The 17,771-nt window shown below is 38.6% G+C and overlaps 2 protein-coding genes across 3 annotated transcripts; one reads left to right on the plus strand and one right to left on the minus strand.

Moving 5' to 3' along the window:
• Positions 1 to 533: 533 nt before the first annotated feature.
• abraxas2 (abraxas 2, BRISC complex subunit) lies at positions 534 to 10,608 on the minus strand. Of its 2 annotated transcripts, none has more exons than XM_040001363.1 (9): positions 10,503 to 10,608; positions 7,568 to 7,658; positions 6,572 to 6,608; positions 6,087 to 6,153; positions 5,586 to 5,776; positions 5,183 to 5,302; positions 4,499 to 4,583; positions 4,248 to 4,365; positions 534 to 3,943 (listed from the first exon to the last, which is right to left on the minus strand). In XM_040001363.1, the coding sequence occupies exons 1-9, from the start codon at positions 10,572 to 10,574 to the stop codon at positions 3,369 to 3,371; spliced, it is 1,356 nt and encodes a 451-aa protein (XP_039857297.1). In that variant the 5' UTR covers positions 10,575 to 10,608; the 3' UTR covers positions 534 to 3,368. The 2 variants fall into 2 exon arrangements, with proteins under 2 accessions (XP_039857297.1, XP_039857296.1); XM_040001362.1 differs by having other exon boundaries at positions 5,183 to 5,305.
• Positions 10,609 to 10,657: 49 nt separating this feature from the next.
• Positions 10,658 to 16,549, plus strand: eef1akmt2 (EEF1A lysine methyltransferase 2). The gene is made up of 6 exons (XM_040001367.1): positions 10,658 to 10,792; positions 11,189 to 11,254; positions 11,358 to 11,472; positions 12,878 to 12,985; positions 14,230 to 14,446; positions 16,306 to 16,549. The coding sequence occupies exons 1-6, from the start codon at positions 10,683 to 10,685 to the stop codon at positions 16,401 to 16,403; spliced, it is 714 nt and encodes a 237-aa protein (XP_039857301.1). The 5' UTR covers positions 10,658 to 10,682; the 3' UTR covers positions 16,404 to 16,549.
• The last annotated feature ends 1,222 nt before the right edge of the window (positions 16,550 to 17,771 follow it).

Below are 17,771 nucleotides of genomic sequence, written 5' to 3' on the forward strand. Positions count from 1 at the left end.
AGCGCCCGTTCTTTTAGTCGCTAGGCTTAGTTAGTCAGAGTAAAAATGTTTTTGTTTTATAATTTATGCATCGCAATATGTTGCATCTCTGGCAATCAACCACGTGGTATTCCCCCCTAAAAAGGGACGAAAGGATGATGTCATCGTAAAAAATACTGCAGCAAGCAGTCTGCAGTAATGCATGACAGCTTGACCAACAGTTCCCAGCGTGAAACTAGTGACGATATTGGTGAGAAGCTCCAATCGTCAAAGCAGATATTTATATTCCACAATAATTAATGATTCCCCAATTCATTTTTCACATGCAAAAATAATAATAAAATTAAAATCTATGACTAGCTTTTTTTTTTCTTCCCAGGAAATCCCAAACTCTAAGCACAAAGTTTGCTTTACATAATAAAGACAATACATCCAAATAAAATGCACATATGAGGATTTACACCCACTTACATGTTAATGTCTTTGAAAAATGGAAACTTTAAAGCATTCAATGAAGACTGTTCATCGCAATAACAAAACAAAGAGGCATTATATCACATATGCATGTCTCATTTATTACCCTCCCAGTTCAAGAACCTTATTCTCTGTGCTCATCTAAGCAAGTCCTTGGTCAGCTATTGTCAAGTACACAAATCCAGATAAAAGCCAAGAAGATCTAAACTGCGCTCTGGACTTCGTGCTTTGGGGAGGTGTTTATGTTGCAATGAACCACTTGGGGGCGGAGGAAGTGAAAGGTCATCCTATACAGTAAGTACATGAGTGTATTGGAGCTTAAAAGGTATACGATCCTAACAATGTTAGGTCTCGCACTCTTTACACCAGTGGTCTTCTGCCCTTTTGGTTTCCTATCTGACCATCTGGTCATGATAGGATGGCAGAAGGGATTTTTGTTTTTAAAAAACAAAACAAATTTTCTAGGGCTTGAAGACCAGGATCAAGAGTGAGGACCAAGACTGAGAACTGCTGCTCGATACCACAACACTCAACTGAGACAAGCTCATACGGTAAATTCAGTTTAAATGCTACCCCACCCCCCGTGTTTACTATACATTCATTATTTATTTCCTTATTATATTCCAGTACTCAAAGGAAACACTCCTAACAAGTCGATTTTATCATTTCTTTTAACATTGCATGATTGTGTTACTCTGGGTGATTATTCAGCAACATTTCTGAGTGCCAGTTCCTGACCAGTGATGCATTGGCATTACACATCAGGGCAAATCAAATGCCTCCAAGGCCAAAAAAAAAAAAAAAAAAAGAAAAAGAAAAAAAAGACATAAAACAGGCTGTGTAAATAAAGCAGAGCTTGTTCACAAGGCAAAGTGTCTCCACCCTGAAATCTCTTCCAAATTGAGTGCAACCTCCTCACTATGTCAAACAACCTCCACAAACAGTGCAAACATCCATTCCATGCTTAATATAATAATGTCTAGAGAACACCCCCCACCCCCCAAAAAAACCCCACCACTCTCACTATGGCTGTCCTCAAACGGGCCAGAGGTTTAAAAAGCTGTTTGTCACCTCACCAACTTTGCCCTGGGTGCTGCTAGGTCGTGACACAGATTCGTTCTGACTTTTGTTTCCAGTTTCAAATAATAAAGCAAGCAGTAGAGGCTGCAATATTAGGATACACATCCACTCAGAAGCCACCAGGAAAGGTAAAAAGAGGGGGGGAAAAAAACATCTTTGGGAAGCAGAAAAGACTGTTTCAGGGAGACAAAACATGACATTATGGAAATGCATGCTTTAAACTGCAAGGCTCAATTAAAATAAAAATTAAAAAAGAAAAACATAAAAAAAAATAAAAAAAAATGTGGAAGTTGATTATTGCAAACACAACACAGTATTTTTTTTTTTTTTTAAATACAACTTTCCCCCCAAAGAGAGGTCTGTGAATGTGTTTTGTGTGCAGACTGAAACTGCCCTGAGTGGAAGGCACTGAAGCAAGGTCATGATGCTTTCATCACATTAAACCAGGTCCTTATACTTTACACTGAATCAGGCAGGTCACAACACATGAGGTCTGCATTCAACTATGCAAAAACGTGAAGGTGATTGCTCAGTCTCTGTTCCCAAAGTTGCAATTCACACTGTACAGGGGTGCCAGCCATAATTCCATTATGATTTTAATAAAGAACATATTAGTGAGAAGTAAGCTCAAAGTGGTTAAATGAACACAAACATGGTCAGTAGTATTGAGAAAACCAGCACTGTAAAGTGGAAGCAGCAGCCAGGTTTTTATATGAAGAAGTACAGATGGATGCAATTTTTCTTTTTTAGTGGCAGCTCTCTGTGTGTGATGCAGCAGCAGAAGGGAACCATAAGCATCTGGTTAGTAAAGCTACAGTACACTGTTTGCCCTGTGAACCCCATACAATGCAAATAAGCTGAGCTAATTTTGGCTCAGGGTGGTCAAAGAGGACTACTCAAGTGGCACAACATGTCAGCATTGGTATAGCACATTATTAAAGAAATCTAAAATTTTGTTAAGTGCAGCAAAGCGCATACAATTTCAGTGTTATCCTAGAAGAACGAGACATTGACACTGTCAGTCAAATAAGATCAACTGTTAATCTGACAAAATATATATATATATATATATAAAAGCACCCATCCTAGAAGTGGCAGAGTAAATTTTGTTTGAAATCTAATCATTATTTTAATAGGCAACGGTACGGTTAATTAAAGACCGTGAAACATGGAAAAGACACTAACAAGTTGAAAATCGAAAAGACAAAATGTGCACATTGAATAAATTCTAGTTACATATATATTTCTTTCTTAAAATTAAAAAGTAAACAACCATTTGCCTACTTCACTGAAAATTGTTTGAAGGCCGCAGAATATTTTCCCTTCATTCTCATAGTTGGTTTGTGTAGAAGAAAGCAAGAAAACAAAAATAGTGCAAGAGGTAATGTAAGAGTGGGTGCTTAAAGTCAGTGATCCAAATTTGAAACAAAAAGATATACACTTAACATACAGAAAGCATGGGCTAATCTCTTAGCCAACCAGTTGGCCTGAATAATGTTTAAATCTTCACTGCTCGCCCTGAAATCCAACAACGCCACACTTAAATATCAAAACCGGCCCACTTTGAAACAAAACATAAAGACAAACGACTTTTCACCCAGTGAGATGCACCTGTTTAAGCCTGCAAAGCCTAGTAGGTTTCCCCTTAAAATGGAGATCAGACTAAGACAAGAATACACACAGTGGGACATCACTTGCACATGCCTTTCACTTTCAGGACTGGCACTTTTTTTTGTCTGTATTTGCCCATCTTTGATTGCTTTCGATGCCCACCTCTCAAGGTGTGTCACATATTTGTGTCCCTTACACATCCTGTGGCTTTTTTTTTTTTTTTTTTATGTGGCCTGCGAGCCATGAGCATCCCCGTCAGGGCTGAGGGCAGCTGGTCGACCTTGAGCTAAAACGCTGGCAGAGACCATTGGCAGGTGAGCACCTTCGCTCACCAAGTTCTCATATTCGCTACTGTCCTCGTCCTCGTCGTCCTCCTCCTCCTCATCGTCTTCCTGCCCTGCAGCTTGTCTGTCTAACGAGTCAGAGCTTGAGCCGTCACCATTGCCAAGGTACGGAGTGCTGGGAGTGGTAACGGGATTTGAACTTGCGCTGAGGCCCAGGCCCAGCCCGTGGCCAAGACCCAAGCCCATCACCGTAGGGCCAGGGGTAGGGTGTCCTGGGGAGCCCACAGCTTGGGGTCGGGGTAACAGAGCAGCACTAGTAGGGGGGGAAGAAGAGGGCAGGAGAGAGTCATCTTGGGACATGAGGTCAGTGTAAGATGGTGGGTTAGGTGAGGTACTGGGCCGCTCCGGAGCAGAGGGTGTGGGGAAAGCTATCCCGGACAGCGGAGAACCCTCACAAGGTTCTGTGTTCTCCTCTGGAGTGGAATGGGAGTCTGCATTTTGGGCTTCACGGAGCCCTGCAGAGAAAAGAGAAAGATGTAGCTATTAAAAACATGTAAGGTAAATGTAAATGCCATTTATATGCATATTAACTGTTGACTGGTCTAACATGAACTTAAAAACTTAAAACTGAATTTCTCTGAATGTGTAGCTTTGCATTATTAGCTATTAGCTTAAAAGGATGTTATAATCTACAAGATGTTAGTTCACTGTCTGCATCCAAGTTTAAGCCCAAATTTGTGGTTCTAAAATTTAAAGCAGCACGCATTTGAAATATTAATGACATAATTCCAGTATACTGAATGCAAATCAGTTACGTACTTCTCTCCTCTTCTGCAGTCTTGCGTTTCCTGAGAGCAATTTGTTGTTTGAGTTTGTTCACTTCCTCTTGAATTTTCTCTTTAACACGCTCACTTTGTTCTACCTCACCACAAACAGCCTAAAAATAGGGCAAACAATTTATCAGAAAAATTAAATCTCATGCAAAATAGAACAAAATAACATAAATATTCTACTGCCCAAAGAAGTTCATAAAATGTTTGAGGTGAAATAACAGGAATTATTCAACCCACCTGCAGTTTATCTTGTAGTGCACTGTAGACTTGGAATATTGTTCGGATATCCTTCATCACACCGTCTTTGTCAAAAAATTCAGCCCTGCAGACATATTCACCAAAAAAGATTTCAAACACATCTTTCAAGAAAACAAAACGATACACAGCATAAACCTACATATTTTATCAATCAAGACCACAGATAAATTGTGGTTTTTGTTGCTGTCTTCTATAGTAAAGTTAAACCGTAGCTAACCACTGACTCTTCAAAGTACAAGCTGAATAAGCTGAAGAGACAGGCCTGACCAAACTCTTCCTGTAACACACACGGTACTCTTCCACAGCAGAAACAGAGGGTCTAAGTTTAGATACAAAAACAGAAATAAGAGCTGAAGCACATGCAGGCCTTCACATACCAGCTTTGCACTGCAGTCACCAACAAATATATGCTGATCCTACTTGCACAAAGTGTCAACCATAAACTTTCATAAACACATACACACATTGGGATTTAGCTGCTAATTATGCCCTTAAGGGTAAACTATGCTATGGCATCAGGTGAAAAACAGGTGGATGCTGCAGCCCCATTCTTATCATAGGAGAAAAATGGCTGTACAATCCGTACCCCCCAAAATGGTAGTTACCAGTGGCATAGGATAAACAGTTAAACAAAACAAAACAAACTGGTAATTCAGACCTTACCCATGCTCTTTAATGACCTTTGCGTAGTTAAGTGAGGTATTGGGAACTGAAGAGACTTTGTATTCCTGCTGGCTCGTGTTACCAAGGTTTGGGATTGAGAGTGTAATCCTCTGGTTGTACCTACTGAGTGGATATAACCAGTTAGTGCTTTTAAACCATGAAAAACTTCTTCAGGAAACATAAACACTATGTTGCGCGTCATATTTTGCCATTTACACATCTTTAAAAAGTCCATTCTGCACCAGCTTGTTATCAGAAGTAACAAGTAGCACCAATCCATTTTTTTTCTTTTAAATAGCTTAACTCAGATTATCTTCTGATACCAATTCACAATACAATCCCACTGACACAGAAATGCATTAACTGTGGATAAGGCAAATAATTTATCAAAAGCTGTCATTACCTTCGATTAGGTCTGAAGAGCACATATTCCAGTGCGTGTGTGGAGCTGTTGGCGGTGGAGATGAAGCTAAAAAGAAGGAAGACGAGGTCGGGTACACCGAGCAGCTGGGTCAGCTGTTTGTGGATGATCTGTTCCCTGAACGACATCTGCTGCTGCGTATTCCTTCGGAACCGGTACCAACCAATGACATTCTGCACGGCCACAGAAACAACTCTTTTAAAATGTGCTCAAGCCTCTCTATGCCCTGTTTAGGACAAAGTACCAAGTATGTGCAGAGGCTGAATGAACAAAAGACATCATAGTATGTCTGCAAAAATAGAAACTTTTGGTCATTATGAAACTTGTACATCCTTTGTTAAATGCATATGTAAGGAGGTGTAATGCCATTAAGGTCAATGCAATGATGATTTCACAAATAGGATTTGTTATGATTACTTTCAGCATAAATGTAACAAGACATTTCATAGCAATTCAGTCGTCTCACAAAAAAAGTTCACTTACTTTCCGTCTATCTTTAAGAATGCTGTTGAGACTTTCTTCATTGACTTTACCTGCGTAGTCATAAAAGCTGATGAGAGAGAGGAAGAAACAGGTTTTAAATGGATTCATCATGTTCCCACGCCTCCTCTGCTTTAGCCTTGTCATATGGGGCCATCTACTGTCCAACTGTCAATACCATAAGCTACTCTGTACATACTGTTTTTTTGAGAGAGAAAAAATGAGACTGAACAATAACACGTGGTTTCAATGAGTTAGACAGTAAGAATTCATCCACCTACCTTATCTTGTTAAGCGTGTGTTACAATAAAGTTTTACATCAAATTTTCCTAAACCCCTAATGGACCGAATTGCTGACGTACAATGTTAGCTTGGATGAAACAATGTCTGTACTACACTATTACAACAAAAAAACTAGTACATATACTGTGTACTGTACAGTGAACACTGAATGAAACCTGTTTAAGTGAACAAAGGTCATATCTTACCTAAACAACTGTGCACAAGGATCATGGTGATGGATTTCTGGTGAAAATAAGCAGTGACAAGATTCTTTAGTTACTTATCATCATGTATGCAAATCTTTATGAGTGTGAAGCAAATTTAAAGCAACATGTAGACCCACAATTTAAATATATAACACAAAACAACATCAATGAGATGTCATTGACACTGGTGTATTTATCAAATTCAACAAGACACGTGCAACTTATAAGAACAAAAACAAATGTCTACAGGGCCCCACAAACAGCAAACATGACCTTGCAAAGCAGAAACGCTTCTCTTGCTGATTATTTTAGACTTGCTTGCTATTCCAAATACTTTAAGAAGAGATCATAAGCAAAATAAAATAAAATAAGCAGAAGCACGAGAATATGTAGTAAACAATAAGAACACTGACTGTCATTTCTAGAAACACTGAAGTATGAGTAGAAAGTCAGGAAGCAGTAAACCTAAGAACTCCACTCAACAAAGAATAAAAATTTTAAAAAAAATCTTCAGTAACACCTTACAGAGGATTTCCCCAATTTAAAATGCCTGACTGTCCAGCTGAATAATATTAGTCTCATAATGTTTTCCTTTTCCCCAAAGTCCTTAAACATCCTATGTCCTAGCAGGGATGATGTGATGTAAATGTAGATATTTTTAAATTACATTTATTATTAATTAATAAGTTTAGTTTTGGAGTCAATAAAAGTTACAAGGTAGTAAAAGGGACGTTAACATTTGTCTGTATACACCTGCGTTGTCTCAGGAAATGGAAGTTTCTCAGTAAGCCATGGCAGTGTGACAGAGTCAGCAAACATATACAAAAACCCTAACATCAAAGCATGACAATTGAAATACCAGTACTTAATTTTAATCTGCTCATTTCCCGCTGTCATGTGTGCCATGAGAAGGAGGTTTAAAACGGTGATGTGTGAGCTTCTCTGTCCTGTGTTAATCGGTCAACGCAAAAGTGTTAAGTCTGTTTCAGGGCTTACCTACTACCTGTAGCAGTTCAGCGCTGCTGATCTGTGTGTCACTGATGCTCACAGTCTCTTCTTGCCTTACATCTCCTAATAGGAAGCCCTCCTGTGTAAAGATGTTTTCACAGAATAGTGGTTAAGTAGTGTTATTAATTTCCTAATTAATTAATGGTTTAAGCATAAGTTTGCTTGTCTCTACCTGACAAAAACAAAACAAAAACATTAAAAAACAACAACAAACCCATAATTACATAAATGTTCACATTCCCTGATTATTTTAAAAATGCTGCTTTACTCCTCAAATTCTCCATAGGTTGGCTTTTAAACTTAATACTCCATTTTATAACTCAAAGTCATTTGGATTATCAACCCAACAGCTTCTACATTTTTCCCCTTATGTTTTTTAACCTATTCTTGCCTTTGGACCAACTCCTGTTGTTTTTAGATGTGTTATAAAAATAAAATGATCTGATCAAATGATGAAGTCACAAGTCATTTAGTAATAAATGCAACACATGATGTGAAATAAAGATCAGTAGATTACCAATTCTGCTAATAACACTCTTCCATTAGAGATGCCCAGATCTTTGTTAAGAGTGGTGAACAGGCTGTACTAAATAGGATTTACAAAGGAGTCATACATAAAATAAACAAATGACCTGTTTTACAAGTATCGTTATGACTCCGTGTTATTGTATCTATTCTTTGTTTTAAACAGTAAATCATCCGGTCCTTTTTGGCAACTTAAAATATCTTTATAGAACTATTACATTTTTTGCAATTTCTGCTGCCCTCTTGGCCAGATCTCTCTCAGAAAAAGACATTCAGAATCACCATGAGAATTTTTATGTGGATAAATAAATAAATAATAATAATAATAATAATAACAACAATAATAATAATAATAATGGATTGCATTTATATAGCGCTTTTGGGGCCCTCAAAGCGCTATATAATAGATATGCTTCAAGTGTGTTTGACAGAATATAGGTCAACAAGTCATTTGCTTTTGGCAAATACCTGAAATCACTTTTTGGCACTACACAGGAATCAGATTTTTCAGCATTCTCAGCCTCCCATATGGCTGACTTCAAGCTGGTCTGTTGAAGTCAGCTACATGTTGACATGCGATTAGTGGTAAAATGAGTAAAAAAGTCTGTCAAATTAAACCACTGGAGGAGCGCCGCAAAAACATTTGCAACAACAAACCTAATCAAACCAAACCTAATCAAATCGCGCTCACCCAGCTGAACATGGTCATTTTAAAGAAGCTAACAAAGTGGCTAAACATAAAGTTATCTAGTGCTCAGAGCTGGCTGCAAGCCAGCAGCCTCACTATGAGCAATAAAAGAATCAAAGCATCATCAGGAAAATTATGGAGACGAGTAATCTTTCATATTTAGTTTTATTATGAAGACAATATTTTGCATTCAAGAAAATGTGATTTTTATTTGTATGTGCTGAAAATTGGAATCTGATACATTTCTACTGTTCATAGCAAACAACAACATAAGCCAGACCTATTTCACAGTAGGTAAACACATGTAACTAATCACCTTCTATTCTAGAAAATAAACTGTCATTAATATCAAGTCAGGTCAGCATATTTCTATAGCACATTTTAATACAACAGAAGCTGACCTAAAGGGCTTTATGGGCACATTCATTTGCAATCCAGGTCTCAAAACCCCAATTGCAAACATAGGACTTACATAATCATGCAACATAATAAAATTATTACAAATATAACTAAATTCTAACAACAGCAAAACAGTCATAATAACAGAAATTGAAAACATTTATGGCGGGTTTGACCGAACCACGAGTAAAAACAAATTAAAACAGTCTTTAGAGCTGGTTTCACAGGCCCAGTTGCCTTTAGTTTTTATGCGAGAAGTGGGCTCGAACCGAGGTTGTGAGAATGGTAACCTCAGTAACCTGAAGGCAAAATGTTATTAGTAACACCTGTGTTTACCTAAGACTACATGTCAAAATATCTGCTGTGAAATAAGTCCACTGCAATTAAAAGACTCCTTGTAACCTGTAATATTAAACAACAAATACACTTTTTGTTCCTGTGTGAACATTCGGTCGCGTCAGCTGCTGGTAAACAATCAGCTCTTTCTGCCTATGCCAGGAATGCAGTCAGACTTGCAGCCCAGTCAAGCTGCAACTATCCACCTGCTCAGGGGCGACTATTAAAAGAGGAGAACGGATGTGAACAGAAGCTGTCGGAAGCCTGGTTTCCTTATTTCACATATGCTATTAAAATCATTTCTCATCGACGACGTTTCTTCGATGTTCTTAAAGAAAATAAAGAAAAACAAATCTGCGCATCCCAGCCGTTTAAATAGACACACTGGTGACTTAAGAGTGAAAATCAGCGATTTGGCTACCAAGCTAATCTAGCAATGCGGAAACAAGAGAAACAAATCTGTTTGTGCAACTCCGTTTTTTGATTTATTGCGTTATCTCGTTTTTGAGGATATAGCAAATTCCTTTAAAATAAAAGGTCGACATGACTTTAAATTTTAGGAGTACCTATACGCGGAAGTCACTTAACTTGGTAGCTTAGCTAGCATGCTAAGTAGTACGGGGTATTTCCTGGAATCTAAACTTTCCCAATATGATTGCCTCCATAGAAATAACAGGTGTTCTTTTATAGGCAAAACTATGGCTGTATATGTTACAGCTGTGCCACTGTAACACATGACATCACCTTAAGATTACTATCCCTGTGATCATGTTGCCCAAACTGAACACTCTGATTAAATATACTTGCCGGTAAATAGACGGAACCAATACTAGCTAGCCAGCAACAGGATGATGACACTGGGAAAAAAAACAACACAAACTAACGTCGCCGGTGAACGAACAGACACACCGTTGAGCTACACACGTCTCAGCAACCACCGCATGACAGTTTGTAAGCACAGTTTAAAACACTTACATGATCCGCGTTGCTGTTGGCGCTGTGATAACACACAGAACTAAAAGTATAACCTGAAATGGAAGCCGCCATGATGGAAACATCCCTATCAATCCCGATGACCCCTGCGGTTGGAAGCACGCCGTTTAGACGCAAAGTCTTGTGGGAACTGTAGGACACGTCTTGACAGGCTAGACAAGCATGGAAGACGCCGGAGAGAGCACGCGTGGCTGTGAAAATATCTCGGATTCCGAGGAAGACCGATGCTCAGAAAATGACTTTGGGACGTCCAAACTCGGAACTAAAGAGTTGTGAGTGTTTGTAACGTAAATTTATGATGGTGGACGTCTTGTGTCAGGCTACACAGTTAGCTAGCGGATACCACTCTCAGAGTCACTTTACACATTTTGTCCACTGTGCTATAAGATAAACACAACTTATAGCCATCAAATCGAGCATGAAGAGGTTTAATTCTTAGTTACAAGCTTACAGGTAACCATTGATAGAGCGAATGGTATAAGTAGAAATGTGTAACACTTAAGCCATTAAATTAGAATAGATTAAGTAAGCATTAAATACGAGCTTTTTAGCTTCATGCTGCTGACTTATTTATTTACTGAGCTACCTGAGTAATTTGTTTTGACCTAACAGCATGTCATGTGTATGCCATAGTATTAACAAATGATCTGGGGGGTTGGGGTTTGCAGCTGGGATGATGCATACCAAAAAGAGCTTGAGACGTTCAACGATATTGGAGATGTTGGTGAGATATGGTAATAATGCAGTGTATTGGCCACAGTGGTCATGGCCATAATAATTTCTTGAGACAAACTGATGGCCTGCTTCACTTCACAATAACCTGTGGCTTCTTAAAAGGTTTGGTGAGGAAAGCATGAGCCGTGTGCTGCGATGGATGGACAAAGCGAAGATCCCAGAAAATGCTGCCATTCTTGACATTGGCACTGGAAATGGAGCTTTTTTAGTTGAGCTGGTATGGATAAAGTAAAATTAATGACACTTTATGTTGTTTTTTTTATGTATACGATGCTACCTGGCCCTATGTGAAAGGGCAATTGCCACCTAAACCTAATAACTGATTGTGCCCCCTTTACCAGCAATAATAGTAATCAAGCATTTGCAATAACTGGCAATGAGTGTTTCATATTGCTATGAATATAGAGAATTTTATCCCAGTCTTCGTTTCGTTTCTTTTTTTTTTTTTTTTTTTTTTTTTTTAAATGAACACAGTTGGAGGGTTTGAGCACGAATGGCCTTCTTAAGGTCATGCCAAATTATCTCAATCAGATTTAAGTCCAGACGTTGATTAGACCACTCCAAATCATCGAATCATTGTCCTGCTGCATAACCCATGTTTGTTTGAGCTTTAGGACACAAACTGCTGGCTGGCCAGAGAATCTCCCTGAGGAGGTAGAAGAGCAGAATTCATTGTTCCATTCATTGTTCCTGAAGCAGCAAAGCAGCTCCAGACCATCACACTACCACCACCATGTTTGACTGTAGCTATGATGGTCCCTCTATGACTTGCTGTGTTAGTTAGACAGATGGAATGGGATATAAACCTTCCAAAAAGTTTACAATTTCTCTCATCAGTCCACAGAATATTCATCAAGATTTTTTTTTTTTTTGGCTAACATGAGACAAGCTCTTGTGATCTTTTTTTTCAGCAGTGATTTATGTCTTGAAACTCTCCCATCTATCTGCTCAAAACCTTAAAAAAATTGGTTTGTGACCCCTTCCAGACCTAAACATGTCAGTGACTTTCACTGACTTTTTTCTTTTAAAAAATCCCCTCAAGAACAGAGATTTTGGCATGATGCCTTGGGTTTTGAGACCTTTTAGCTTTCTTTACTTAGTCATATAGGTTCTGTTTGAGTAATTTCTTGATTCAGCATGTCTGACAGTAATCATACTAGGTGCAGCTAGTGGGATTGAACTCTGCTTTCCAAGAAAATTGTGGTTAATCACAATGCATCCAACCCAGTTGTAGTTTGTTGTTTTTCTTACCAGAATGAAACTGAGACTTTTGCAAACTATTTTATCCACAGCTATTAAACCAAAAATCTACAGCTAATGTATATTTCCCATTTCCATGTGTTACGATCCAATGTTGTCAGTGTTTTGTGTTTCCTCTGTTAACACTTGGCGCTTCTGGTACCACTCTAATACAAAATCCCTTATGTTTTTCTCATTGTTGCTTTTCCTCTGAAGTATTTTTACAAGCAGCAAACTCAATGTCCTGTTTTTTCCAGCACACGCAGGGCCAGATCACATAAATTGTTTAGTTTATATCTTTACAGACATGTTAGTAAGGACAAAGATTATTATTGTAACTGTTCATAATTTATTTATTTTTTGTTTGCTTTTCCCCCCACCAGGCCAAACATGGATACAAGAATCTGACCGGCATAGATTATTCTCCTGCGTCTGTGGAATTGGCCAGAAGTGTGCTTCAGGCAGAGAAACTGACAGATGTCACTGTAAAGGTGTGTCCAGTCAAGATTTGGAGTTCATTTAAATTTGTAAGGAAGATGATACATTGTGTTCATGTTCACAGAAATGACCAGCAGTGACGCCAAACACACTTTATAACTGAAATTTTAAACGTGTGGATTTTGTGCATTAAGTTGCTGCCACTCAATGATGAGCGTAGCATTTAAACCTTTTAACTGATTCTGCATAAATATTTGGAGGGCTAAGTGAATCTTTTTTTTTTCTGCAGTGTACAAATCACGCTTTGATACAAAATGAATCCCTCCTAAGTTCCAATAATACAATATAGTTTTCAGCATACAGTGAGCCAAGCTAGAGCCTGGGAAGGTTGGAGGAAACTTTCTTGTGTTTACTATGTGGGAGAGTTGGATAGGAAGAAGGCCTTGAATGTGGTGGATGTCTGCCAACCTCATACCCCAAATAACTTGGCAGGCTTTAACACACATTTTCTATCATATACACGCAAGAAAAACAAGTTATGAATGCTGGCTGGTCTATAAGGGTTGTGATGAGTGACTTTTCCACTCCTTCATGCATAATACAGTTGCATATATGTTGTATGCATTTCACACCTATGATGCTGCGTGCTCTGCTTGTGCAGAAAGGCTGCCACTGAAGTCAATATTGACCATAGCTGTGCAGGGGAGGGCTCAGTGGTTGTATGTGAGAGAGAAATATGTATGTTGGCATCTGGGTCATTTCTGCACAACTGCCAACGTAAGTTGTATGAACGTGCCTGTCGCTCAGAGGTCATTCTTAGAACTATGTCAGAACCCCTTTGCAGTTTCCATTAGTCACTGTCTACTGCTCCTTTGACACTTTCACCTTCACGCATTCCTACAACGTCTTCCCACTTTTTTTCTATTTTACAGACTCACACTAAAGTCAGTTGTAGCAGTATATAGCTGTACCTGTCCTCAGGGAATCTCTGTTGATCCTCCTCCATAAATCTAATATGTGTCGTGAGTAGGTAGCTCTAGAGCTCACCCCAGAGATCTGGTGTTCAGCCATCTGTCCAGATAAAGGAGTCCTTTCACTAGTGGTATGGTGGGCCAGAACCCTCAGCAAAATTAAGTGCTGTCATGTCAACAGTTGGAATTTAGTTTTAAAGTAAAGCATTGAAGTATAGCACACTTCATCTTGGGATCTGCTGAAAGATTTCTTCTGCAGGTAACTGTACACATTTCTGTAGTGTTGATCACTACATTTTTACCTTCTCGCTTTTTCTTTATTTTAGGAGATGGACTTCTTAAGTTGTCCGAAGGAGTTAAAAGGTTTTGACGTCTGTATCGACAAAGGAACATTTGATGCAATAAGCTTAAACCCAGTCAACACCAACGAGGGCAAAAGACAGTATGTCCAAGCCCTAAAAGATGTTCTGAAGGATAATGGATTCTTTGCCATCACTTCCTGTAATTGGACAAAAGAGCAGCTACTTGACAGATTCAGTGAAGGTGAGAAAAAAATTCGTTACTGTTTGGAGTGCACTGAGTTATCATGGCTGAGGATTGGTATTAAATGTCACATCAGTTTTGTGTTGGCGGAAATTTCAAAGACGGGATGATGAAGACCTGAACGCCTTAAAAATATGTACATGCTCACTGGCCATATTGTTGTTAAATGCTGATATCAATGCCAGTCAAATGGCAGCAACCCATGTTAACATGATCCAGATGACCTGCTTATATAAAAAGAATGGAGAAGAAAGGTGATTTTAGGCGACTATGAATGTGGTATGGATGTTGATGCTAGATGGGCTGCTGTGAGTATTTCAGAAACTGCTGATCTGCTGGGATTTACCCACACAGGCATCTCTAGGATTTCATGAGAATAATCCAAAAAAAGAGAAAATAACCAGTGAGTGGATGTTCTCCTGGGAGAAAATTGGCTTGTTGGTGTCAAAGGAGAATGGCTAGACTGCTTCAAGCCAACAAGAAGGCAACACTAGCTCAAATAACCACTTGCTACTGCTAAGGTATGAAGAAGAGCATCTGTGAGTGAATTACATTGAACCTTGAAGCAAATGGGTTACATCAGGCCCATTAGACACTTTAAGTAAACCTGACCTTTGATCAGGCATTTAATTATGCAGCCAAGGATTATGTTAATTAATTCCTGTGGCAGTTTTGAGTCTACCTTGATATTACTTAAATGCTTCCTGATTTTTTTTATTTATTTATTTTTTTTATATGGTGTTGCAAAAGGCCAGTGCACTGGTCTTGGAGAATTGGGAAAATTATATATGCACCTTTTGGTATTTTGTGTTGAAAAAATATTAATTAAATATCTAAATGTATTTAAAACACTTTACTAAGGCTTTAGTGGAGCTTTTAACTTCAAGTAATGTCATGGGGTTCTTTTTTTAATGAGCGAGTCCTAACATTGTTTAAGATAAGGGAGTGAATTATTTCTTTGACCTGCTGATGACCTAACCCGGATCAAGAATTTGCTGCAGTAAATCACACAAAAATCTGCTTGGCTGTTTTGTTTTGTTTTCTTGTTTTCTTTTTTAATGAGAAAGGGAATACTTTAAATTCGTTTGTTTAGGGGGGTTGTTGTTTTTACTTAAAGGATTGATAAGTTCAGCTTTCTTGAGTAGCCTATTTTCTATGGGGTTTTTATGTTTGTTTGTTTTTTAGGGTTCTCAGGGACTCTACAGGCACACTTGCTGAGTTGTAAATGGGTTAGAGCATTTGCCAAAACATGTTGATCATTTGGGTGTGCGGCAGTATAATTTAGAGTCGTCTCTTTTTTTTTTTTTCTTTTTTTTTTTTGTCTCATTCTCATTTAACAGACAGACAGTTCCACAATCGCTACCTGGCAAGTTGTTAAGCTCCAGGCAAAAAGAGCCTGTTAAGTCAAAATTTCAGTAAGATAAGCTGTCATCTGTTCCCTCATTGTAGTCACTCTGGAGAGCCTGCAGGGGGCCAGAGGGCCTTGTGATTGAATAAGGAGTCTCTGCAGAACACAACGTGGCTTTCCTCAATTAAAAGAGGGTGTTCTTTAATGTTTTGAATGTGATTGGCTGTCATCAATTAAGTTGGTCCTAAGTCATTTCCACCTAATAGTTGAGCAATGTCCACTTTGGCTGAGGAGGGCCCACTACTTTCTGAGATCTCATCTTTCACAGTGACAGCCTGTCTTCACTAGCCCCCCAGGAAGCGTCACAGATGGTCAATGGATCTTCACTCAGTTCTGCTCCTTTTTTTTAGTAACAAAACCACAGAAGATGATAAAACATTCTGGCCATCTGCTAGTTTTTTTTGCAATGTACATTTCATAACTTGCGCATTTTCTTTGTGTTGCTTCACAGGATTTGAGTTTGTGCAGGAGTTGTCTACACCCACTTTCCAATTTGGAGGCAAGACGGGCAACAGTGTAGCAGCGCTCATCTTCAAAAGAGTGCATTGATTTACGTCAGACAGGATATCACCACAGGAAATCGTCACATCTTTGCACTTTAAAACTCTTTTTTTTGACTGTGTAATGAAACAAAGTTGATCAACGGAGTGGGATGTTTTTTTTCTTAAAATAAACCTCTTTTTTTTCTTGCTTCCTTTCATTTCCAATCAGCCTCATTACTAAATGCATATTAACTAAACACCAATTTAGAAATATTTATTTTAAAAGTTTATGATCAGAAATGCACATACAAATAATACTGATGTTTGTCTGTACTTTAAAAAGTGCTGAATTGCATGATGTTAACTGCTTAAATGAGTTAACGAAGTTGGCACACAATGTATACACAGTTAGGTTTATATTAGAGGAGGTTTTCATTGAAACGGTTGGTTAACTAATTTAGTTTGATATGGCATGTCCATCCAAAGTCTTTCCATCTGTTACAACATTATTTAATCCAGTGGAAAATATTTAATGGAAATATAGCTTCGTCAAAGCTGATTGTAGCAGAAAGGCATCCAGACGGTAAGTCAGTGTTTGATTTGATTAGTGATCATAAGCTTATGGGCAAAATGCATTATGTCATCTCTGCAGTAGCTTGTACTCAGTGTTTTTCCTTATTCCATAAATCATCTTTTGACCTTTAAAGTTGCTTTGCAGTGACCCCGTTATGAGTCCTGACACTCAGAAAACAAGTGTTCAGCCTAACAAGGTTCTTAATTACAGTCATCTTTCATACCATGCAAAGAAGCCCCTAACTAATTGGATAAACTGGAAGCAAGTGGCACTTGGGGGTCCTGGGTACTGTGATTAAGAGGTGCTAGCATAATGAATAAGCAAGAGGCCACGGCTTCAGTGGGAGGAAAGCTTGTCTGCCATTTCCTTTCTCAATGGCATCATTAATAACTGCCAAACCCTGGATCCTAATTGCAGGCTGGGACAGTGGCCCAATGGGAGCTGTCGATGTTGAGGCATGCTGTTGAGTAAACACATGCAAGCTTTACAAGAATTACTGCCTGGAAATTTACAAGGCTCTGGATATCCTGCCTGGATGTGCATGTTATGCCCACATTTGAAGCTCTCACAGAGATTTTCCCATGAAGAGAAATGTGCTTCATTGAGCTTCAGCTAAATAGGCTGTCCTTTACTTTTATCAACATTTAATCTTTCTGTGTCTATTTTTTTAAGTTGTTAAGAAGCTCTTATGAGTCAGAAAAGTTTAACACCAGTTTAAATGAATGGGGGGCTAATTCATCCTTCATCTTTAAAAATATTTTATTTCCAGCCACCCAATCATGAAGGAAAATTAGACAAGAAACTTGCTGGTTTGAACTCAGCTGTAGTCTGCAGCAGATTTACCCTCATCAGCGCTTTCAC

Source organism: Simochromis diagramma, unplaced genomic scaffold, assembly GCF_900408965.1.
Source record: "Simochromis diagramma unplaced genomic scaffold, fSimDia1.1 OVJJ01000421.1, whole genome shotgun sequence".
Lineage (NCBI taxonomy): Eukaryota > Metazoa > Chordata > Actinopteri > Cichliformes > Cichlidae > Simochromis > Simochromis diagramma.

Coding starts and splice junctions, on each gene's coding strand:
- abraxas2 (XM_040001362.1), bottom strand. CDS start 10,574: ATGGCGGCTTCCATTTCAGGTTATACTTTTAGTTCTGTGTGTTATCAC. Junction 7,659..10,502: donor CCAACAGCAACGCGGATCAT/GTAAGTGTTTTA, acceptor ATCTTTACACAG/GAGGGCTTCCTATTAGGAGA. Junction 6,609..7,567: donor TGAACTGCTACAGGTAGTAG/GTAAGCCCTGAA, acceptor TATTTTCACCAG/AAATCCATCACCATGATCCT.
- eef1akmt2 (XM_040001367.1), top strand. CDS start 10,683: ATGGAAGACGCCGGAGAGAGCACGCGTGGCTGTGAAAATATCTCGGAT. Junction 11,473..12,877: donor GAGCTTTTTTAGTTGAGCTG/GTATGGATAAAG, acceptor TCCCCCCACCAG/GCCAAACATGGATACAAGAA. Junction 14,447..16,305: donor ACTTGACAGATTCAGTGAAG/GTGAGAAAAAAA, acceptor GTTGCTTCACAG/GATTTGAGTTTGTGCAGGAG.